This window comes from Pseudorca crassidens, chromosome 13 (genome assembly GCF_039906515.1).
Source record: "Pseudorca crassidens isolate mPseCra1 chromosome 13, mPseCra1.hap1, whole genome shotgun sequence".
Taxonomy (NCBI): Eukaryota; Metazoa; Chordata; class Mammalia; order Artiodactyla; family Delphinidae; genus Pseudorca; species Pseudorca crassidens.
In genome coordinates this window covers 49,539,788-49,564,640 of record NC_090308.1, presented here as the reverse complement: position 1 = coordinate 49,564,640, position 24,853 = coordinate 49,539,788, and the positions used below count along the sequence as shown (strand labels likewise).

Here is a 24,853-nt window from a genome sequence, read left to right as displayed (position 1 = left end):
CAAAATTGTTACCACTGATTCTCAGTTCTTAGAATGGCATTCATCAGGGGTTCAATTAACATTTGTTGAATGAAGGCATGAATGAATGATGTAGGGATGAAAACTCCCTAATCTAGTAACTTCATCTATTCAGACTAAGAAACAGTATTTATATAGTAGCTTCCAGGTCCCAGTCAACACTCTTGAGAACTAACAGCTGAGCCTGCACGTCCGGAGCCTGTGCTCCGGGAGAGGAGCTCTGTCTCTCCCACAGGCTCTGGGAGAGACAGACACATAAACATGTGATTATAGCCCAATATAAGTAAAGTGCCTGTTAGAATTGTAGCTGGAATAATGTGCAATATATGCAGAGATGAGAAAGAAGGCATAAATTGATGGGAAATCTTTACAGTAGAGATTCTTGAATCCTTTTGCAGGATGAATGAGTCTTGAAATACATATCACACAGTCCATGTATTTCTATTATGAAAGGGGAGAGCAGCATCCATTACATATGGGGCACTTTACATCTCAGTTATCATAATTTATATTATTTATTATAGTAATACACTTCTGTATTGTTATTACCATTTTATAGATGTGGAAATCCAAGCTTAAGAGAGGTCAAGTAACTTAACTCGTTCAAGGGTATGCAGTATATTAATAAAGGAGGAGAACCTGAGCCCAGGTCTGACACCAGTACCACTTTACTTACCATTATGTTAGTCCTTTGACCCTGTACTCCCCAGAACCTCATTACTTCTGTTTTCAATCTAACTCTTAACAAAACTGGTTATCTGGTTTCCCATTCTAATATAAAAAAAGTAGCAAAATAAAAGATTCAGGAAGAGACTGAAGTGAAGTATACCAACAGTAAGGTAAGGAACAGAAAGACTATAAAAATTGAACACACAAATTCAAACAAAATGTATCATACAGGCCTACATATACATTCCACCCTCAGCTGTACAAGAGTATGTACTTGATGTGCATAATGATGACCCCATTATGAAAAAAAACGGTGGTTGTAGTCACTACACTAAAAGATAGAGAAATAACTTTTGATGCTCAAAGAGGTAAACTTCAAGTACTAGAATAATTCCTCTCTAGTAACTCTGGATAAATATAAATTGTAACTATTGTTTCCACAGCGTTTGTGAGAAGAAATATCCAGAGATCTTAGAGTCTTCATTTTATACACATTATTATTTTTCTGTTGCTTTAAACTGAATTCAAACCAAAACAGAAAAACTGTTCATCTTAGCTTACATATATACCCAAGTAAATTATAAATTTAAAAAACTTCTCATACTGTGACTTTGAACACATGTGGATTGAGTAATTTAGACTGATAAGCTTAAAGACCATTTCTGACAATTCTTAATATCTAAAAATCTTTCCCTTAAAAAAAAACCTTCTAATAAATCTTCTAATAAAACAAGATAAATTGAATATGTACAAACAGGAGGAAAACTATAACATCCTTTATCCTTTGCACTCACAACTTAAATAGGTATGTATGTGAAAAAAAAAGAATCAAACAACTTAGGCAAACACAGAGAAAGCTAGTTAAGTAACTGACCATAACAGCCTACCATTCACTCAACCTGAATCCAATTCTTCAATCTGCAGATGTCAGCTCCTTTATAACATGGGCTTTTATTATTTTATATAATTCTTTCAGGAAAAAAAGGTTGCATTTAGGGAACAGATTCTCGGGTTTTTTGCTTTGTTTTTAAGAACAAGAGGAAATTGTTTCACCAGTTATCTCGAACAAGCTGACTAGGAAATATTTCTTTATCATTTTAGAGGGTTTTAAACGTGAAACTTTCCACAGAGAACACTGTTTGTAGCAATGTGAAAAGCATACTGGCTACACTTCCCAACAACACATAAAAATGAATATAAGGAAAAGTAAGTATTTATTTGTAATTAACTGTAATTTTCACATATTTTGCCCAGGAGGAATGCATTTCTTTTTAAATTTTTTTTTATACAGCAGGTTTTTATTAGTTATCTATTTTATACATATTAGTGTATATATGTCAATCCCAATCTCCCAATGGAGGAATGATGCATTTCTGCTAATACTCTCTAGAAAGACAATACTTGTTTAGTTGTATTTGAAAATTACTTTTACTTTAGTTCACCTTGTCCAATTTTAACCCCAAATTCAATGTTTTACAAAACAGTCTAAATTTAAGATGTTGAGTGGTTCAAATTATAACAACCTATTTGAAGCAAATACAAAGTGAATATCTGCAAGTAAAACTTCACATTACTAGATAAACAGTTGTACTTATAATGTTATTTCTTACCTGGACGCTCTTCAGAATAAACTCACTTTTCTCTCTTACATCTTTAAAGGGACACCTCTTAGAAAGCATAAGCAGATGAGCAAGAAGCTTATTCAACCCATCCAAAGAAACAGCATTTGCAAGGCCGTCTGCTGGACGATAAGGTGTCTCTTTCACCAAACGAAGACACTCGGTTTTTCTCACAATGATCTGCCTAATGTTTTCCAGTGCTGTCTCTCTAGTAGTTGAATCTCTACTGCACAGTCCATCCCATCTCACTTCATTCTCTCCTTCAGCCATGACAATTGGAGTTTTTTCTTTGCTGTCTTCAGTTACCTTTCAGCATGTCCCCCAAAGCACTTTGCATTTTTTAAAACGAGAAATGTAAGAATAAAATCAGAGAACTCGAATCGTCATGAAAACATACGTCTGGGTGACATTTGGAGGCAGAAGTGTCTTCGATCTACAAGATAGAGCTCGCCCTCTCCTTCTGCCCGGAGGGGCAGTCTTCTGGTCAGAGACTGAGAAAAAAAGTTGGAAAGTTGAAACCTTACAGCGCTGGCTTTGCTGGACAGGCAGTGTCGGGAAAGTGTTCTCCTCCGTCTCTCGGCGTCAGCGGATATCCTCACGTTGTGGAGCTGTCAAACCCGTACTCTGCCCAAAAAGGCTGGTAACAGCTGAACGCTCACCAGCCATTCGGCGTTTTTTGTCTGTGCAGCCACGGTGTTCTCGGGAGCGTTCCCATTCCGCCCCTCCTCCGGCACCAGTCCCCGCCTTCCGCAGCTCCTCCCTCCCGGCCAGGCGCTGGCTGGGAAGGCTTGCTGAGTCCTGGCTTGCTGGCCCCGGCGGCCAGAGACCCTGGCGCTCCCGGGTGGTCGGCAGCCTCGTGCAGCCGCTGTCTCGGTGGCAGCGTTGGGGGAAATCGTCTCCGGCCTGCCGGTTCCGGACTCCCCGGGCAGACGCCGTTTCTTTTCCAATCCTTGCGTCCTCGCTCACCGCCCGCCAGGCCAGACAAGCACAGGGCGGCCCCGCAATCCCCGAGCGCGGGGCTGGGCAGCGAAGCTGGTGGAGCGGCTGGGCCCGCGGCGCATAACCCGCCCCTTCGCCCAGCCCCATCGGTGGGGCTCGGCCCAGAGGGCGGGAGCGGGGAGGGAAGATGGGGTCCTCACCCCCAGCCCCTCCCCTTTCTCCGCCCGGCACAAACGAGGAGCCGCCCCCGCCCCTGCGCCCTGTTCCCCGCCCAAGCAGACGCGACCCGCGGAGGCAAAGCCATTGGAAAAAACCCCGCCCTCCCACAGGCTACCTCCAGACCCCAAGTCCGCGCGCGGCCGCCAACCGCTGCCGGCCGTTACGCTTGCGTGACGGCGGGCAGCGCGCATGCGCCTTAAAAGGCAGTTAAGCTGCGCCGGGGGGCGTTTTATGTGCTCTGAGGTTTGGATTCTTTGGCCTGAACAAGGGGAAAGGAAAATAAGGGACAGCTGAAGTACACAAGCACTGCAGAGAGTGTAGCACAGACGTACACCTGGAAGTTCTTGAATCTAAATTTAAGGTCAGCCTAAAAATAGAAACGGTCTCTTTATTACGCTAAACCCAGGTTTAAGAAGGCAGGGCGTACTCGCATTGACTTCTGGGAAGTATAGTTTTGGTGCCCTCGGCGCGTTCTGTTTGCGACAGAAACTACCGCCCCCGTGAGCCACTGCGACGTAGCCTGTGGCGGCCTGCGAGCCAAGGGTTAGCGTTGACGGAGATTGACTGAGAGCGTCGGTTTGGTGAGCACTGTGGGCTTGGTTGCCACTTTTCCTTTGACAGGATTTTTCCTTCATTTCCTCTGGGATTTTAGAAACCAAGCCATCTAGGGCTGTATCCTTAGTCCAGGGACTTCTGTTAGTAATCTACGTGGGAAGGACTAGTCCGGGTGCCCAATCCCGAGGGCGCGTTGAGGCGAGAATTTGGGAATGGTTGCTATCCTGAGGGTCGGAGGGTGCAGCATAAGGCCAGGCAAGGCGGATGCTGTGGAACCGGATGCTCCGCGCTGCTGCCTCTACTTCCGCTCTCTCAAGTGGGCTCGCGCGGCATGGATTAAGTACCCCTATGCAATTGCACCTGTTTGCCATTGCACAGGGGTGTGGTTTATTTGCTCAGTTAAATGTCATCGCAAGCCAGGCTTTCAAAGAGAGTTGTAAAATCCCTTTTGTATGAGACTAAAGGAGAAAGAATCCCCGGTATTCCTAAATATGAATTTTTGCAGGCTTTAAGGATACAATATGAAAAAAGACATAAAAATCTCCAAAATTTAGTATTTTTTAAAGATTCAATCATTTGTTTACAAATTACTGTTTGATTTTAAAAAGTCATTCCTCTTGAGGAAAGTCGACGTTTGAAGTGTTGTCAATGGACTGAAGACCAAATTAGGTTTTAATCCTTCACGTTGCAGAATAGATGTGTTTCTTAAAACTTAGCCTTGTTAGGTACTAAGTATGCAACAGTGGAAAAGACTGTTATCTAGTTAAACTAATGGTTAAACATACTACACATTACACACATTAAACATATAGTACTATATCATTGGGATGGCTAGAAAGATCACTTAGCCCAGTCTTGGGAAGTCAGGGAAATCTTCATCTCAGGGAAAGAGGGCCAAAAGAACAGCATATGGTGAGGCCCTGAGTGAGAGAGAGAAGATAATTTCAGGAAACTGCAATAAGCCAAAATCATACATATTTTGAGAGGGATAGCTTTTTGTGTATTGATGTACTTTGAAGCAGCAAAGAGAAAGGTACTGGGAATTTTCCAGATAGTTTCTGAAAGTCATCTATCCTTGAACAGATTTATAGTTCTGATGAATTGGTTTAATTTGGAAAGCCTTTGACATTCTAATGTTACTGGTTTAAAATCAGAATTTTAAAAAATGAGAACTTCTTATAAGTATGATTTCAAAAACCAAAAAAGCCATTCCTTTTTTTTTTCTTTTTGAGGGGCTCATCCTCCTTTGTCCAGCCCACAAAGGGTAGGGTAGTTTCCTTTTTTTTTTTTTCTTGCGGTACGCGAGCCTCTCACTGTTGTGGCCTCTCCCGTTGCGGAGCACAGGCTCCAGACGCGCAGGCTCAGCGGCCATGGCTCATGGGCCCAGCCGCTCCACGGCATATGGGATCTTCCCGGACCGGGGCACGAACCCGCGTCTCCTGTATTGGCAGGCGGACTCTCAACCACTGCGCCACCAGGGAAGCTCATAGGGTAGTTTCTTAAGTCCGAGTCTCCTTTTTGCTATGTAATTGAATATGATCTCATTCATAGCCATGGTTTTGCCACCACCTATGACTCTTAAATGTATAGCTCCATCCAGCTTCACCTTTCAGCTTTCTTATATACATCTTCTTGATATTTCTTGGATATCTCAAAAGTACCTCAAACTTAACATGCCTAAAACCAAATGCATGGTTATCACCTGTGAATCTGATTGTTTTCCAGTGTTCCCTACTTCACTTTAAGACACTACCATCCACTTATGATGAAAATTTGAAACCTAAGCATTAGTACTATTTTTTTAATAAATTTATTATTTTTGGCTGCGTTGGGTCTTCGTCGCTGCGTGTGGGCTTTCTCTAGTTTCAGCGAGCGGGGGCTACTCTTTGTCGCGGTGCGCGGGCTTCTCATTGCAGTGGCTTCTCTTATTGTGGAGCACGGGCTCTAGGCGCGCGGGCTTCAGTAGTTGTGGTGCACGGGCTTAGTTGCTCCGCGGCATGTGGGATCTTCCCAGACCAGGGCTCGAACCCGTGTCTTTCTTAATGTCCTTCATACCTCTGTATCCAAATTATTATTAAGACTTATCAATTTTATCTCCCAAATATCCCTCAAATCCATCCTTTTCCATGCATCTACATAAGCACAGTCTTTTCTAAACTGCCATAATCTCTTGCCAAGACCATTGCAATAGTGATTATTCACTCTGGCCTTTCTCCATTAGTTCTCCAAACAGTAGCCAGAATAACTGTTTCAAAATTCAGATTTCTCTTAAAACCATTTAGTGATGTCCTGCCTTAATCTTAAAGGCAAAATTTCTTTATAAAGCCTAATGTCATTTGGTCCCTTTCCACCTTTCCAGCCTCACTTAGTCTACCAGTCTCCACCTATCTGTGCTTCAGCCATACAGATCTTTCTTCAGTCACTGGTTCTCATATTCCTTTTTATCCATTTGTTCACTCAACAAGTATCTGTTGAGTGCCTACTATATAACAGGACATTGAGGTTATACTACTGAGCACAATGTACAAAAGTCCCTACTCTCATAATCTTACATTCTACTAAGGAGAGATAGACAATAAAAATGTGACATATATAGTAAATGAAGACAAATGCAGTGGAGAAAAATAAGAACCAACTCAGAAGGGGGATGGAGAGTGCCAGGTTTTAGGAGGCAAGGTTCACTTTTAAATAAGGTGGTCAGAGAAGACCTAATCAAAAAGGGTCATTTGAGGGGATCTGAAGTAGGAGGAGGAGTAAGTCATGCAGATGCCTGCAGGAGGAACGTTTCTGTGAAGAGAACAGCCGGTGCAAAGGCCTGCGGGTCCTCACATTTGACAAATAACAGTGTGGCAGGAGAGGAGAAAAACATGAGGTCACAGAGGATGGAGGTCATGTAGGTGATTGAAAGAACTTTGACTTTTTTGATTGAGATAGGAGGCCATTGCAAGGTTTTGAGCAGATGGGTTGCATGATCTGACTTTTTAAATTGATTACTTCTTTTAAATTGTGTTGATCATGGACCATGGAGAAGCAAGCGTAGAAGCAGAGACACTAAATAGAAAGGTAAGGTAATAGTCCAGGTAAAAGATGGTAGTGGTAGTGGGCCAGGGTGATAGCAGTGGAGGCAGTGGGAAGAGGCCAGAGTCTGAATATATTATGAAAGTATAGCCAACAGGTTTGCTGACAGATTGGATATAAGGTGTGAGAGTAAAAGAGTCAAAGATGATTACAAGTTTTTAGGTTGAGCAACTAGGAGGGAATTACCGTTCAGTGTCATGGGAAAGTCTCCAGATTTGTGTGTTGGGGTAGCAGGGTAAATCAGGAGTTTGGTTTGGCCGTGTTACGTTTGAGATGCCTCTAAGACATTACAGTAGAGGTGTGGAGCAGGCAGTTGATAAATGAGTCCAGAGATGAGGGTAAAGATCTGCCTATAGATATAGTTTTAAGCTTCACAGTAGTGTTTTGATAGTAGATAAACACCGAGAATAGCTGGTATCACAAAAAGAGGTACTCCATGGAGTTTGGGTCGATTTGGATTTATCTGCAACTATGCAGGATTTGCCAGTGAACCGAGAGAAAAACCTAGAGTGTGGCATCCTAGAACGCAAGTGAAAGTGGTTGAGGAGGAAGGAATGCTAAGTTATGTTAAATGCCGCTCTAGGTCAAGTGAGATGAGGATAGCTGATCACTGCATACAGTTACGTGGAGCTCACTGAGGATCTTGAGAGCAGTTTCAGTGCGGTAAAGGGTAGAAAAGCCAGAAGGGTGTTTTATTTGAGAGAATAGAAGACGAGCTAGAGACAGTGAGTATGGTACTGTTTTCTTTATCCAGACTGTTCCAGCCTAGTCTTTGACGCCTGTTCCTGTAGATCTTAGCTGAAATATCACTTTCTGAGAGTTTCCCTGATCTGATTAAATGCCCCTATTGCATACTCTTATTGTGCTGTATACTTTACTTGCTAATAAGTTACAAATGTAGTTTTACGATTGTCAGTGTGATAATTTGACTTAAGTGTATCTGCTTCTAAAGCTTAAGCAGGCCAGAGCAGCGGCTGTGCCAGTTTTTGCACATCTTCAGCTCCGAGTACAGTGTCTGACAGAATGAACTTAATAAATACTTGACGAAAGAATGAATGGAAGAAAAATGTAATGTCAGAATTTTCAAAGGTGTTGCACATTTACCTGTTGTTTACAAAAACACAAGATAATTAATGGATGGAGGAGGATACTTTATAATGAAAACATTTTAGAAAATTAGTCTTAAAAGAGAACAAAACTGGGACTTCCCTGGTGGTCCAGTGGGTAAGACCGCGCTCCCAATGGGGGGGACCCGGGTTTGATCCCTTGTTGGGGAACTAGATCCCACATGCATGCCACAACTAAGAGTCCTCATGCCGCAACTAAAAGATTCTCCCATGCTGCAACTAAAGATCCCGCATGCCACAACAAAGATCTCGTGTGCTTCAACTAAGACTCGGCACAGCCTAAATAAATGAATAAATTTTTTTTTAAAAAAGAGAGCAAAAGTTTTATTGCTAGTGAGTTGTAGTGCTCACCCTCATGAAATTGGATTTGCTGATATCTTTACCATGTTCCTGCATGTCTCATCCTGTTATAAGATAGTCGCACATATTTACGTAGAGTATAAAGTAGAGGATATCCTCTACTTTATACTCTACGTAAAAATGCGCGACTATCCTCTACATTCATTTATGCTTTAAATGAATAGTGCTCTAGTCAATAGTGCTTTCCTCTAGTCAAGGAGAAAGCTGACTGGCTGGTCTCCGACAAGAGGCTTTCACTATGAAATTCATTGATTAATTGACTGTAAGAAAAACAGGGCTTCTAAGTCTTGTGCACTTACAAACACAATCTTTCTACATGCACCAGAGTTTGTGAGATACACACACACACACACACACACACACACACACACACACACTTGACTGATGAATTTATCAGGATGCCAGTTTATTGATATACTTTGAGATATTTGTCAAGTAGATAGCATACTGATTCTCTGACTAAGGGGTTTTCTGTTTAGGAAGATTATATGAGAAATCAGGTTGCTTAGGAGCTTGGAATCACAACAAAGGAAATTAGATGTATGTTGTGGTCACTTAATAGCATTAAGCTCTGAGAACCTCTACAGTAGAGCTTAAATTGCCTCCAATTTCTGCCCATCTGAGTTAAATTTTTCTATTCCTGACAGCTATTCTTTTTGATGAAAACATTCTGTCTTTAAATATGTTAAAACATTTATATTGTGGCCTAGTCTCTGGTCTTAGAGCCATTCTGTCTCTATAAGCTAACTTTGCATATATCTGCTCTGGTCCATTATGTACTGATTTATAGTTTAGCCTTCTGAAGGTAATATTATTTCTAAGTTTTTGTAGGCCCCACATATCACAGGGGTGTACATTGATGTTAAGCTCAACAATGAGGTCTGAGCTAGAGATGTATTATAACTATCAGCCTATTAGAGTATTTTGTTTTATTTTGCTTTTAACTTACCATGTCTGTGTGCTTACTGCGGTTCAGGCAGTCTGTTAAATGCTTTGCACTTATATTATTTGGCCCTTACATAGCTAAAAAAAAAAAAAGAAATGCTAGAGTTCATCCAAAGCTTACTCTTAACCATTATGTTAGTGTTATACTATAACCATGGGAGCAAATACAATTGGCTATGGTGAGGATGCAGAATAAGAGCCACGGTAGTTTGAAACTGACCAGAGAAGGAAGGGAATAACCAGGAAATGGGCAACCAGGGTTGAAAATTTCAAGAAGAAATGACTAGTCAATATGGAGAATGCTACCAACATGTCTAGAAGGCTAAAGTTACTGAATGGTTTGACAGTAGGTAGTCTCTGTTACCCTATAATATATGCATCTGGTGTATATTCCCATATTAATATTGAATTACTATGCTGTATTGAGATAAAGACTGATTGACTTGGGTTGGCCTAGGGTAAAACCATGCTGCTCCCTGAAGATAGGAGAGTCTCTCCTAAAGGGCTGGCATTTCTCTTGTTCACCTCTACCAAAAATGTAGGTTCCAGATAAGGAAACTACAACTTGGATAAAAGGATTTAAGTGGGGATAGGTAACTCTGGATCCTTCTGGGTTCTCTTTCCTAGGTTTAGTCTTTAAGGAGGGGATATGGTAAGCATGGATTCTTGGGTGGTGGGTGCTAAAATAGTGCTCACCAGTTGAGGGTAGATCAGGAACTATGATAGAACAGGGCCTAAAAGCCCCAGAGAGAAAATCCTAACTTTTAAGATTCACTGCCTGGTTACTTTTTTGGTGTCTGTGCTTTCTTCTCTTTTATTATATTTTGACTTTGGTAAAGTCTTATTTAAATATCATAACTTTATCTTTGTTGTATCAAGATATATAGGGGAAACAGTCATAATCATAGATCTGACAAGGCTCTAGCATTATAAGGGGAGCAGCACCCTTCTCCCAGTGAGGCCAGTGAGGAGGGACAGCGATAATGAGATCTCCAAGGGGAAAGTGAATATTAAGGACAAGAACTGGAGCTTGTAGATTTAACTCATAAGTTCCTCTTCTGCATGTAGAGATTCTTCTTCCATTGTCAACCTCAGAGGATCTGAATTTTATTTATTAAAGAAGGCAGTGCCATTTTCCTATCAGAAAATGACCTTTTTCAGTGCACTTACAGGGGAATGGAGGAATGAAAGCCTGATATTTGCATTCATTTGTCGAGTATTTATTGAAAACCTAATATGGACAAGCTCTATGATTGGCACTAATTATACAGCAGCATAATTAAGAAGCTGCCATTAAGAACTGCCCTTAAGCATACAACCTGCATGGAATGTAGACTGTTCTTTGAAGAAGTTTGGCTGAACAGCGAGGGATAGAGATAGGATAGTAGCTGAAGGACTGTGTGAGTGATGATGAGAGAAGGGTGATGTTTAGCAGGTAGACTCAATGGGATTTGGTGACTGTTTGGATCATGGAGATAAAAAAAGGAAATGCCTGGGGGACTACTATCCAGATGGTAAGGAGTAACTCCTTCCATTAATCAGAGTATGGAATATATTAGGAAGACCAGTCTTGGATGGAAAGATGCTGAGTCCAAGTTTGCACATGTTAATCATCTTCTTTGAGGGACTTATGAGTCATTCAGGTGAACAATGACCAGTACTGCTTATGAACACCTTCTGTACGTGAAACCCTAACTGTTCTTTGTGAGATGTAGCTGTAGATTCAAATAGTGAGAAGAGCATGGACCTTGGAGTCACAGTATCTTGGGTATGAATCCCAACTTTACTTCTTACTGGCAGTGTGAATTTGGTCAGTTATTTAACCTCACTAACTTTGAATGTGGGAGATGAAATAGCCTTAGTTTTCTTACCTGTAAAGGGAGGATAGTACCTGCCTTCCCAGGGCTGTTGTGAAGATTTAATGAGATAATATAAAGTTTTAGATTAGCAATTGGCACTCAAGAAACAGTATCATAAATCACAGCAAGATCCTTTTTGACCCACCTCCTAGAGAAATGGAAATTAAAAAAAGAATAAACAAATGGGAGCTAATAAAACTTAAAAGCTTTTGCACAGCAAAGGAAACTATAAACAAGACGAAAAGACAACCCTCAGAATGGGAGAAAATATTTGCAAATGAAGCAGCTGACAAAGGCTTAATCTCCAAAATATACAAGCAGCTCATGCAGCTCAATAACAAAAAAACAAACAACCCAATCCAAAAATGGGCAGAAGACCTAAATAGACATTTTTCCAAAGAAGATATACAGTTTGCCAACAAACACATGAAAAGATGCTCAACATCACTAATCATTAGAGAAATACAACTCAAAACGATAATGAGGTATCACTTCACATCAATCAGAATGGGCATCATCAAAAGATCTACAAACAATAAATGCTGGAGAGGGTATGGAGAAAAGGGAACCCTTCTACACTGTTGGTGGGAATGTAAATTGATACAGCCACTATGGAGAACAGTATGGCAGTTCCTTAAAAACCTGAAAATAGAACTACCATATGACCCAGCAATCCCACTACTGGGCATATACCCTGAGAAAACCATAATTCCAAAAGAGTCATGTACCACAATGTTCATTGCAGCTCTATTTACAATAGCCAGGACATGGAAGCAACCTAAGTGTCCATCGACAGATGAATGGATAAAGAAGATGTGGCACATATATACAATGGAATATTACTCAGCCATAAAAAGAAACAAAATTGAATTATTTGTAGTGAGGTGGATGGACCTAGATAGAATCTGTCATACAAAGTGAAATAAGTCAGAAAGAGAAAAACAAATACCATACGCTAACACATACATATAGAATCTAAAAACCAAAATGGTTCTGAAGTATCTAGGGGGCAGGACAGGAATAAAGATGCACACGTAGAGAATGGACTTGAGGACACGCGGAGGGGGAAGGGTAAGCTGGGACAAAGTGAGAGAGTGGCATGGACATATATACACTACCAAATGTAAAATAGATAGCTAGTGGGAAGCAGCCGCATAGCACAGGGAGATCAGGTCGGTGCTTTGTGACCACCTAGAGGGGTGGGAGGGAGATGCAAGAGGAAAGGGATATGGGGATATAAGTATACATATAGCTGATTCACTTTGTTATACAGCAGAAACTAACACAACAATGTAAAGCAATTATACTCCAATGAAGATGTAATAAAAAATAAAAATGAAAGAAACAGTATCATCAAAATGATCATCTTTATGTAAAATAGTACTTGTCCTTCAACTTGATTGATATTAATGAAATATTTATAAGGTGCTTTGTGGTTGAACTGAAAAGTGTTATTTTGTATAATGCTACTATTGTTGGCATTCTCTAAGATTTTATAATGAGATCCTTGAATTATATTTCATTTTTCCCAAATTTACAACTTAGCTTTAATAATATTTTATATTTTAAGCTTCTTAATTGGTGAAAGTTGCTATAAGTAAAAATATGGCAATTATGATTTTTCATAAAACAGCAAAATGAGAGATTACTGTATTTCTGAGCAAGGACTCCATGTCCAGCTTTGTTATAGAAATTTTTAAAAACACCATATTTCATCTGTAACATATCTATATGATATAAAAAATGTAAAGAATGTATATTTCAAGAAAATATAATTACCAATCACATAAAATTTTATTTAATGTGGTACAGTTTTATACTGCTTAATACAGAGCTCTTATTTTTATAATGTCTACCTTATTTTTCTAGCCACAAATAAAGTAAATAGATATTATGGAATTTAGAAGAACTTCTCCAGGTCGATAAAACTGAGTGGTTCTTTTTTTTATTGTTGAGTTTTAGGAGTTCTTTGTATATCTTGGACACAAGTTCTTTATCAGATATGTTTTTTGCAAATACTTTCTCCCAGTCTGTGGCTTGTCTTTTCATTTTCTTGCCAGTGTCTTTTGCAAAGCAGAAGTTTTTAATTTTAATAGAGGCAAACTTGTCAGTTTTTCTTTCATGGGTTGTGCTTTTGGTATCCTAAAAGTCATTGCCAGACTCAAGGTCACCTAGATTTTCTTCTATGTTATCTTCTAGAAGTTTTATAGTTTTGTGTTTTATGTTACAGGTTTATGATCCGTTTTGAGTTAGGGTCTTTTTGGTGAAAGGTATAAGATCTGTGCCTAGATTCATTTATATGTTAAGAAAGTTTCTGCTGGATCTGAAATTATTAATTACTTTGATCAATAATATTAAAAGGTGACAGAAACTTTAAAAAAACAAATAATATACTGAATATTCACAACTATATAAGTTTTGTTCTTCAAAACTGTTCAGTGAGCGAGAGGCTCGAAGTCAGCCCAAAGATGGGGCCAGGGAGAGCTTTATCTGAAACACATCAGGAGACTGGACTAACAGCTCCATTTTAGTGCCGCTCTACTGTTATCTATTGTTAACATGTGCAGTTGGCTGAGTGCTGTATGTGCAAATTGTTTGGGGAGACTTCCTACAATTAGGAATATTTTACTTCAATTAATACACCCTGTTATTTGTTCACATTGCTATTTCTTTGCTACTTTGCCTAGTCATACAGGCTTGCAAAAATCCACCTGTGGTGGATTTTTTTTTCTCCAATAGTTTCACTCTTTTGTACTGTGAAACAATGAAGCCATCTGAACCTTAAATATCTCCCTATATTTTGACTGACTTCAATTTTGTTTTTAAAGGAAATTTTCCTAATTATCTGCCATTTAGTAATGTGAATAGGTTTGCCTTGAAATACTTGGTTTTTCTTACTTTGGCTTGTTGGGAAACAGTTTATCAACCAATTGTTTATTATATGTGTACCTTGGTGTTTATGTGTTGCCCAGATGAATCATAAAGGCTTTTAAATGTTGAGTCTTTAGATTTTATTTTTAAGGTGTCTGTAACAATATTGATTTGAATTATGTTCTTTTAAGCCTTAAAACACCTACTTTCTGAAACACTGTCATACATACTATTCTCAGAAAAGAATTCTTTTTCTTTTTTGTGTGTTATTTTGCTTCTATCTCTCAAGAATAAATGAATGAACCACTTAAATCAGATTTACCCTTTTAATATTTTCTCCAGTTCCTCTGTCTTTGATGTTACCAGATTTACTATAATATGCTTTGAATGTCTAAATCTCCAGTATTTCTGGCATACTTTAATAGATTAAACAATTTATTGTTTTTTTAAAAAATCTAGGGCTTCCCTGGTGGCGCAGTGGTTGAGAGTCCGCCTGCAGATGCAGGGGACACGGGTTCATGCCCCGGTCTGGGAAGATCCCACATGCCGCGGAGTGGCAGGGCCCGTGAGCCATGGCCGCTGAGCCTGCGCGTCCGGAGCCTGTGCTTCGCAGCGGGGGAGGCCACAGCAGTGAGAGGCCAGCGTACCGCAAAAAAAAAAAAAAAAAAACTATATTCATTTTGCCCTTATTTAAATATTTGTGAGCCGACTCACTATATGTATATGTGTGTGTGTGTATATATATGTATATACACAATTTATGACATGTACATATATATGTGTGTGTGTATATATATATACATATACACACACATATATATATACACACACACAATTTATGACAAATTTTATAGACCAATCTCACTGCTGGCTTCATTCTTTTTTTTCCTACTTTTATTTTCCTTATCCACATATTTTATGTGAATATATACATATATAGAGGTAAGGTATTAAAATTTTGTGTCATTGTGTCATTTAAAACTTTAAATATTTCAAACAAAAAGAAAAATAAGAAAAATATAATAAAACCCTTTTACCTACCTCTTGGAATGGATAAATTGTTAATATTTTGCTTCATTTGCTTGCTTCATTCATTTAATTATAAAATCTAATCTTTTTATTGAAGTATAGTTGATATACAATGTTATGTAAGTTACAGGTGTACAATATAATGATTCACAATTTTTAAAGGTTATATTCCATTTATAACTATTATAAAATATTGGCTATATTCCCCATGTTGTACAATATATCCTTCTAGCTTTTTTTTTTTTTTTTTGGCTGCGTTGGGTCTTCGTTGCTGTGCATGGGCTTTCTCTAGTTGCAGCAAGCAGGGGCTACTCTTCGTTGTGGTGTGCGAGCTTCTTATTGTGGTGGCTTCTCTTGTAGCAGAGCATGGACTCTAGGCATGCGGGCTTCAGTAGTTGTGGCACGTGGGCTCAGTAGTTGTGGCTTACAGGCTCTGGAGTGCAGGCTCAGTAGTTGTGGCGCATGGGCTTAGTTGCTCCGCGGCATGTGGGATCTTCCCAGACCAGGGCTCGAACCCATGTCCCCTGCATTGGCAGGTGGATTCTTAACCACTCCACCACCAGGGAAGTCCCCTTCTAGCTTATTTTATACATAATAGCTTGTACCTCTTAATCTTCTATCCCTATATTGTCCCTCCCCCTTCCCTCTCCCCACTGGTGACCACTAGTTTGTTCTCTATGTTTGTGAGTGTGTTTCTTTTTTCTTATATTCACTAGTTTGTTGTATTTTTTAGATTTCACATATAAGTGATATCATACAGTATTTGTTTTTCTCTTGGGGTACATGTATCTTTTTGGATTAGTGTTTTTGTTTTTGTTTTCAGATATGTACCCAGGAGTGGCATTGCTGGGTCATATGGTAGTTCTGTTTTTAGTTTTTTGATACACGTCCATACCATTTTCCATAGTGGTTACACCAATTTACATTCCAATGAACAGTGTACAAGGGTTCCCTTTTCTCCACATCCTCACCAACACTTGTTTTTTGTGTTCTTTTTGATGATAGCCATTCTGACAGGTGTGAGGTGATATCTTATTGTGGTTTTGATTTGCATTTCCCTGATGATTAGTGATGCCGAGCATCTTCCTCTTGGGAAAAATGTCTGTTCATTTCTTCTGCCCATTTTTTAATGGGGTTGTTTGTTTGATGTTGAGCTGTATGAGCTATTTATATATGTTGGATGTTAACCCCTTATTGGTCATATCATTTGCAAATATTTTCTCCCTTTCAGTAGGTTGTGTTTTTGTTTTGTCAGTGGTTTCCTTTGCTGTGCAGAAGCTTTTAAGTTTAATTAGGTCCCAATGTTTATTTTTTGCTTTTATTTCCTTTGCTTTAGGAGACAGATCAGAAAAAAAAATATTGCTGCATTTTATGTCAAAGAGTGTTCTGCCTCTGTGTTCCTCTAGCAGTTTTATGGTTTCTGGTCTTACATTTAGGTCTTTAAACCATTTTGAGTTTATTTTTGTATATGGTGTTAGAGAATGTCTAATTTAATTCTTTTATAATGGAAGGAAAAATTACGTGTGTGGTGGAAGTGCCCTTGGCAATGTAATATATTGTCTTTGTGTTTAAAAAAATTTTACAAAACAGACATCTTATGATATGTCATTGTATAACTTGCTTTTTTCACTCAATAATATATTTTTCAAAGCTTATCTATGTAGCTAAGTGTAGATTTAGTTTTTGAATTTTAGCTGCTCTATGGTGTTTCATTGTATGAATATGACAATTTACTCATTTCCCTGTTAATATATATTTAGATTATTTTTTCATTTTTTTCTATTGCAAGCAAGGCTACAATGAACATCACTATACATATCTCCAAATTAACATATGCCATTTTCTCTAGGGTTCATTCATAAGTACTAAGAAGTGGAATTGCTGAGTTATAGAGTATATACAGCATCAGAACTTTCAAATTGTCTTCCAGAATTTTACATCAGTTTACCCTCCCACCAGCAGTGTGTGAAAATTTTCATCTCCCCACATCCTTGTTATATATTGACAGGTTTTTATGCCAACCTAATGGGTATGAAATAATTTTTCATTGTTGTTTTAACTTGTGTTTTCCTGATTACATTGTATTTCCTGAAGTTGAGTACCTTTTTGGTTTTTAGCTATTCATATTTTCTCATCTGTTAACCACTGTTAATATCTTTTGTCCCTTTGTTAATTGAGCTGTTTGGTTTTTTTCTTAATGATTTGTAGAATAGGAGTTGTTTCTGTAATTCAGATACTAATCTTTTATCTGTTATATATGTTGCTTTTTAAAAAAACTTTGTCAATTGTGTCTTTTGTTGCATAGAAATTTTAATTTTAGTACAGTTTTTAATCCCTTTTCCTTCTCCTTGTTGTAAATTGTCTTGTTTGTTACAACATCTTTCTTACCCAAAGTCTGAAACATATTCTATATTTTCTTCTAAAAGAGTTCTGGTTTGTTGTTTACATGTAGGTGTTCAGTCCAGCTAGAATTTATTTTTGTCTTTGGCATGGAGTGGAGATATATGTTTATTTTTTACAATATGGGTAGTATGTTACCTCAGCACAAATTGTGACTGGTTAATCCTTTCCCCATGAAAATGCCCTCTTTTTCATAATACCAAATTCCTATATGTACCAGAGTCAGTTTCTGGACTCTTTTCTGTTCATCAGTCTGTTTGTCTCTCCTTACGCCACTGCTTTGATTACTAAAACTCTATAGTAAATTTAAGGACTTACAAATTTTTATTTGACATTATCCCAGTGTTTCTAAACTCAAGATTTATGGCAAAAGCTTAAGTAACATTTCAACATGTTTGTAAATTTGCTTCCCTTTTATTAGAATTTTAGAAATAGATGAAAACTTCAAGATTACTTAAGTCAACCCTTTTATTTTATATATAGAGAAAGTTGTAGAGAAGTTAAGCTACTAATTAGGATGAGGTCACAGGACTAGTTAGAACTCCATATTATTGCCACCATACCAGCAAATCCAAATGTAATGCCCCATCAGTAAGTAGCAGTGCTTTGGAGGAGTCTCTGACCCCAGGTATTTAATGTTCCTCACTTTTCTCATTTTGTTTGAACCTAATTGTATTTCCTTATATTCTTCTGTTCAAAAAAGGATAGATAATGGCTGTGAAACTTCTCTTGTGATATGTTCTTTTTTTTAGACTTTATTCATTTAGAACATATAAGAGACAAATTCTGTTTCTTGCTCTAAAATAATTTTATGCCAGTTTGAATTCTGTTACTCAATTTTACTGTCTCTTCTATGAACCCTCCTTATTTCATGAGTTGTGTTAATGAGAAAAATTATAGTATCTACCAAATAATTTGGTTATATCATGATTCTGTCAGGTACTTTTGAAGGTACACTACAATTTTGGGGTACCATTTAGTCAGATACACCAGAGTAGTTATTTACTAAATCAAGTGAACTTAAATGCATGAATACTATAATCTTTAACCCTTGTTTTATAGGACAGTCTCTTTACTTCTCTTCCTTTATCCTCCTCCACTGGAAATATGAATTTCTATGTATGCAATACGGATGCTTTAGACAATTTTCTCTTTATTTCTGTTACCAGTTGTTATTTTGTTATCAATTACTTATCTCATGATATTTTGATAACTGTCTTCCGTGTAGAGCTGCTTTGAAGATTCTGTATATAGACATTACCTGAAGTCTGTTCTGTGGAACGCTGATTTCTCAGGAGGACCCCCAAAAATGTTTTCTGTTGCAAATAAGTTTGGGAGATACATGCTCTATCTCTGTTTTGAAAAATTCAAAATGATAGTAGAATGTTAAATATACTGATAAAATTTGCTGGTGAAGAAGTTGGTTAATGCTGTTTTACTAATTTCCCCAAATTAGTTTAATTTTATTTGCCTGGAAATCTGTTTAATTTATGGAGTAACTCCAATTAATATCCTATAAAACTAGTATTCTGTAGGACACATTTTGATAAATACTGTATAAACCATAGTGAGTTGTAGATCTATAATCTTTAAATATTTAGAATAATAAGTATATTTCCTTCTTTTTATTTCTTGTCACATTATCTTTATAATTTGTTTTCTTCCTTTACAGTGTGGCTCATCCCGTCACCCAATCATTCCCTTCCTCCAAGCCAAATGTTTTTATTCATTTAGCTGATCTTTATTGAGCCCCTAGAGAGCACATGTTAGAAATACAGAGATGAATAAGGTGAAGTTCTGGCCTCGAAGACCTAACACACTGATTTAATAGAGCAGAGGAGCCCCTATAGGGGATAGCCCCTCACATCTTTGTGCAGCTGTAGAGATCCATGATCAGCACTTTGCATTTACTTATTTAGTAGCATGAGAAAAATGTTCTCAGTGTATGGTTTTATGAAGAGTTTATTCATTGAATTTAAGATACCAGAGATTGTAAGGCACAGCATTACTTTATGTGCCACAATGAAAGAAAAAATGTTGCCAAATATAATTTAAAGTTGAATCCAGATTTCAGAGAAGTAGAATGTATGCATTACATATACTAATAAATGTTTGTTAACTATTAGCCTTAGATGTGTTTCATTTTATGTATTTCTACATTAATTGAATCAAGTGCAACAAATGCTTATTGAATGACTATCATTTAATAAGGCCAGTGGATAATAGAGTAATGAATAAGATATGGTCTCTGCTCTTAAGGAACTACAGAGGAAGGCAGATGTGTCCAGACCTTGCTAAAATAAAACTAAGTTTCTTAAAGCAATTTAATTAAATCACACAAGCTATAATTAACAAATATGTTAAAGCTAATGCTAAATTAATGACAGTTGATGGCTTTGTAAAAGTTAAAAATATTATAGATTGGAGAAATAGTCTCAAGACATGGTGAGAATTGTGAACTTTAGGACTTCGTCTCAGTCTAAGCAAAGCTCCAGTAATGTCTTAATTTAAAATAGCTCCAGGAGGGCTTCCCTGGTGGTGCAGTGGTTGAGAGTCCGCCTGCCGATGCAGGGGACACAGGTTCGTGCCCCCGTCCAGGAAGATCCCACATGCCGCGGAGCGGCTGGGCCCGTGAGCCATGGCCGCAGAGCCTGCGTGTCCGGAGCCTGTGCTCCACAACGGGAGAGGCCACAACAGTAAGAGGCCTGCGTACTGCATTAAAAAAAAAAAAAGCTCCAGGAGATCAACTCGGTGCTTTGTGACCAGCTAGAAGGGGTGGGATAGGGAGAGTGGGAGGGAGACGAAAGAGGGAGGAGATATGGGGATATATGTATATGTATAACTGATTCACTTTGTTATAAAGCAGAAACTAACACACCATTGTAAAGCAATTATACTCCAAAAAAATTTTAAAAAATAAAATTGTTCCAGGCAATTTGACAGTATGTATCAGAAGCATCAAAACTGTCTTTAACTTAAGTTGTATCCTAATAAAACTTTAACTTGTATCCTAATAAAAAAAATTGGTAATTTACATAAATATTTATCTACTGCCACTAAAAGAACCCTATACTTTAAAAGAATATTTAATGATACAAGAAAATGTTTATCGTATATTGTTAAGTAGAAAGGCAATTTACATAAACATTGTATGATACAATCCTAACTTTGGTTAAAATAATAAAAGATTGACTTAATAGATACCAAAGTATTAATAATACCTTAACAATCTTAGATTGCTAGAGTTTATAGTGATTGTTATTTTCTTCTGTCATTCCCAAATTTTGTAGAATGAGCGTGTATTACTTTTGTAATCGGGGAGAAAAACAGTATATATATTGTTTTCAGTTTTTTGTCAAACCTCTTTCCAAATACTCTCACCCTAATCTCTCAGCTAGCACAGTAAAATATTATGGATTTATATATAATGTAAGTATAAAAAGTTGTTAGCAGTATTCATATACATAAGAATAATATTATTAATGATTGAACTTATCAGTGCAAATGCCTTTGGCCGTGCCTTTTGGTTTTGCTGTGCTACAACCCTTGTATACCTTTCAATGGAATGTAGTCTGCGGCAATAGGAAGTTTTTAGTTCGAGGTCGAAAGGAGGCTGAGTCTGTCTTAGCTAAGGCTCATCTGAGCTGGACTGGCAAACTTGGCTGGTTGCCATAATGAAAGCAGGATTGGAGGGTCAACCCCAATTTTTGTGGGATACCAGATTAGTAGTAGTTTAGAGCAAGTTCAAAGGCCCACATTGGTTAGGCATTGCATTTATTTCTCCTCAGACTATGCCCTCTTCCTCTTTCTCCCTCCATGTCTAGCACAAAGTCTGGCACATGTTAGGCACTCAGCAAATAGTGTTGGAATTGAAGTGGGATGAAAACTGAAAATTATGCAGATTCCTAACATTACCTTTACTGAAAAGTCATCTCAATCTTAAATGAAGTGAGTTACGCTGACACAGTCACAGGTGTAGTCTCTATTTGGATGCAAGAGAAGTTCTTAGGAACAATAAAGATATCTCATGTTTAGCCATCATAATAGGGTCTTCTCTATGCCTCTTGTAGTTTGGCTGCTAGTGGTACATTGGGAGGCCCTCAACACTTTCAGCATTTGGCACAGCTAGCTAGAAGTAAAGGATGAACATTGGAAACTAATGAAGAATTGGAAGCTATAAGAGGAAGGTCATACAAATTTTCATAGGTGCATTTTAAGTAAAATGTATTTTAATTATCTTAACTAAGCTTCTGCCTCAGCTAGGCAGGAATATCTGGTTTGTCCTTTTTCCCTCTGTGCTATTCAATAACATATGCTATTTCTCATGTTAAGACCTTAACAGCTGTGCCAACAAGTCCGGTTTGGAAAAAAGTAAGGGCTTAATGGTGTCTCTTTACAGATCAGCCTGTCAACACTCTGTCCATCAACAGATTACTTCAGCCCTTTAGAACAGTTGTTCACTTCAGACATACATGTCAAAAGTTGGTGTGGTTAAGATACTGCAGCTTGCTAATAGGAATAAGAATTGGAATTATAAATTTGGAGCTCTGGATGCTAAGGAGACAAACATGGGTGTGTTGCTTTTTGAAAGAATAACTCAGGCACTACTGTTAGTGACTAGAGCCCTCTTTTGTCTGAATGGCATAGGCATCGTCCTTTTACTTCACATTGAGATGACTTGTCACTAGGATTTATCTTAGAACTCTGCATGGCTTTTAGGCCTTTAATTCATTTCAGTTTAGCAAGCATTTATTAAGTATTGAATTAGGTGCTAAAGTTATAAAGGTGAATGAGACTTGATCCCTGTCCTCAAGGCTTTCAGTTTAATGGGGAGGACATGAACAGATTATTTCAATATAATATATTAAGTATATAGGTATGCAAAGGGGAAGCTTCATGGACAGATTAACTGATAAACTGTGTGTTGCATAATGGGTAAGAATACTGTAGGAGGAGAATATAATATGAACACTAGAAATGTGTTCACTCAGTATAGGCAGGCAGGAGAAAAGAATTAGATTGATAGAGAACGGGTCATCGAGGCCCTGAGAACATGCTTGATCTTTATCCTGAAGGCAGTGAGGAGTCACTGAAGAGTTTTAAGCATTGAAGTGACATGGCTGGATTGTAATTTTAGGTAGATCACTCTAGAGGCAGAGAAGAGTATAGTTTTAGTGGGACACGATCAGTGTCAGGGAAATCACTTTAGAAGGCCATTGTAGTAGTCGAGGCAAAAAATGATGAGGGCCTAGGCTAGGGCACCTAGTTAGTGGTGGTAAGGATGAGACAGTATAGGTGATTCAAGAAGTGTTTTAGGTATTGAAATCCTCAGGACTTGAGGGTTGAGAAGTAGGGGGATGATACTATTAAGTGAGATTAAAAATCTAAGAAGAAGGGCTTCCCCGGTGGCGCAGTGGTTGAGAGTCCGCCTGCCGATGCAGGGGACACGGGTTCGTGCCCCGGTCTGGGAACATCCCACATGCCGCGGAGCAGCTGGGCCCGTGCACAATGGCCGCTGAGTCTGGGCGTCTGGTGCCTGTGCTCCGCAACGGGAGAGGCCACAACAGTGAGAGGCCCGTGTACCGCAAAAAAAAAAAAAAAAAAATCTAAGAAGAAAAAGAGTTTTTAGGGGAATGATGATATATTAAGTTTCAGATATGAGTTTGAGGTGCCTCTGGGACATCTGAGTGGATGTGAACTTTTAAAATTCAGAGAAATGGTGGTCAGTACTTGATAAGAAATAAATTATCATCTTGAGTAGATAAAAAGCAAATATATTAGGGCAACCCCCAACGTAATATTGTCGCTTGAGGAGGGCTGTTTGTAAAGAAGGCTTTAGGTATAAAAATTGGGTTTGTACAGCGGCAGTGTAAAGTTACTATAAGTAAGTTAAATATTGTGGGGAATGGAGCATTCTACTTTGTGAAAAGTCATCTTATATACCATTTATAGACTACTGTTTGGAAACTTCATAGTATGGCATGATATTAGAATAGTACTAGATATAGTTTAGGTTTTGATAGTTCAAAAGGGACTTTTGGATTTTGTTGTTTCTCAGTATCATTATGGACATCAATGATTATACTAACAAAATTTTGGACGTGATATTCAACGTATAAAGATTTTTAGATATCAGTAAGATTTGCCGAGTGCTAACTATGAGTCAAGCTCTATTCTAAGAACTTTGTATTGATTCATCACATATAATTCTCTGAAATACGTATATAGACTTATTATTCCCATTTTATAGGTAGGGGAAAACCATGGAAAGTTTAAGAAACTTGCCTTAGATCACACAGGATTCACCCCCAAGGAGTCTTGCTGCAGGGCCCACCTCTTAGCCACTATGCTATACTGCCTTATCAAACAGTACAGGTTACAAGTACCTTTGCTCATCTGGGAGAATGGAAATGCATTATATAAAAAAAAGTCCCTGTAAAGGTAAAATTTCTAGAAATGTAAGGCGGTAAGAACTTCAGAAATAGTTTAATGTCAAGAATGTGGCGTGTGTGTGTGTGTGTGTGTGTGTGTGTGTGTGTGTGTGTGGAGAGAGAGAGAGAGAGAGGAATTACATTGCTAGTTAGGAGGAATGAAAACCTGACATGTCAGAAAAATTTGGGAAACAGAAGTACAGGAAGTTGAATTATTACAGGGAGGGAAGGGAAGAATTTATGTCAGAGATTAATATATATATAAAGGCTAAGTTATAAGGAAACTGAAACTCCGAGAAAAGAATGATAAAGAGTTTATCACTTCTACTTCTACCACTGTATATTTACATAATACTTTATATTTTCCAAAGCTAAGAGAAAGGAAGTAACAACTAAGATTACATGCTATGTAAGTGTCAGAAACAGGAAAGAACCCAGGTCTTACAACTCAATCCATTACATCATATTCCTTAGTAGAACCATGCAGATTCAGTCCTCAGATCCATAGAAATGGAGGGGGAAATGCCTCAGCAAAGAATTAGTCATCATTGCTAAATCCAAGAGAGTAGCAATAGCAACAGGGATGCAGTGGTAAAGAATGAACCAGTAATGCTATAATCGAACAGATTGCCAAGCTTCTAGAATCTGATAAATCTTTCCTGTTCATTGATGTATATGACAGGAAAGTCACCAAAAGAAAAGTACTTAGGTATATGAATAATTGTTTTTCTTTC

The 24,853-nt window shown here is 38.2% G+C and overlaps 2 protein-coding genes across 6 annotated transcripts in view; one reads left to right on the top strand and one right to left on the bottom strand.

The window, feature by feature from the left end:
* SESN1 (sestrin 1) overlaps positions 1 to 3,027 on the bottom strand; it is a 107,319-nt gene extending 104,292 nt beyond the window's left edge. For both annotated transcript variants that reach the window (XM_067702395.1, XM_067702396.1), the window contains exon 1: positions 2,298 to 3,027. In XM_067702395.1, the coding sequence (XP_067558496.1) occupies positions 2,298 to 2,576 (279 nt within the window). In that variant the 5' untranslated portion in view covers positions 2,577 to 3,027. The remainder of the gene's footprint in view (positions 1 to 2,297) is intronic.
* Positions 3,028 to 3,659: 632 nt separating this feature from the next.
* The window catches only part of CEP57L1 (centrosomal protein 57 like 1), a 65,296-nt gene continuing 44,102 nt past the window's right edge, over positions 3,660 to 24,853 (top strand). For 3 of the 4 annotated variants that reach the window (XR_010933782.1, XM_067702400.1, XM_067702398.1), the window contains exon 1: positions 3,897 to 4,045. The gene's annotated coding sequence lies outside the window, so the exon portion shown is untranslated. Of the gene's footprint in view, positions 3,826 to 3,896; positions 4,046 to 24,853 lie in introns of those variants that run through there. The other variant, XM_067702399.1, reaches the window with a different exon arrangement.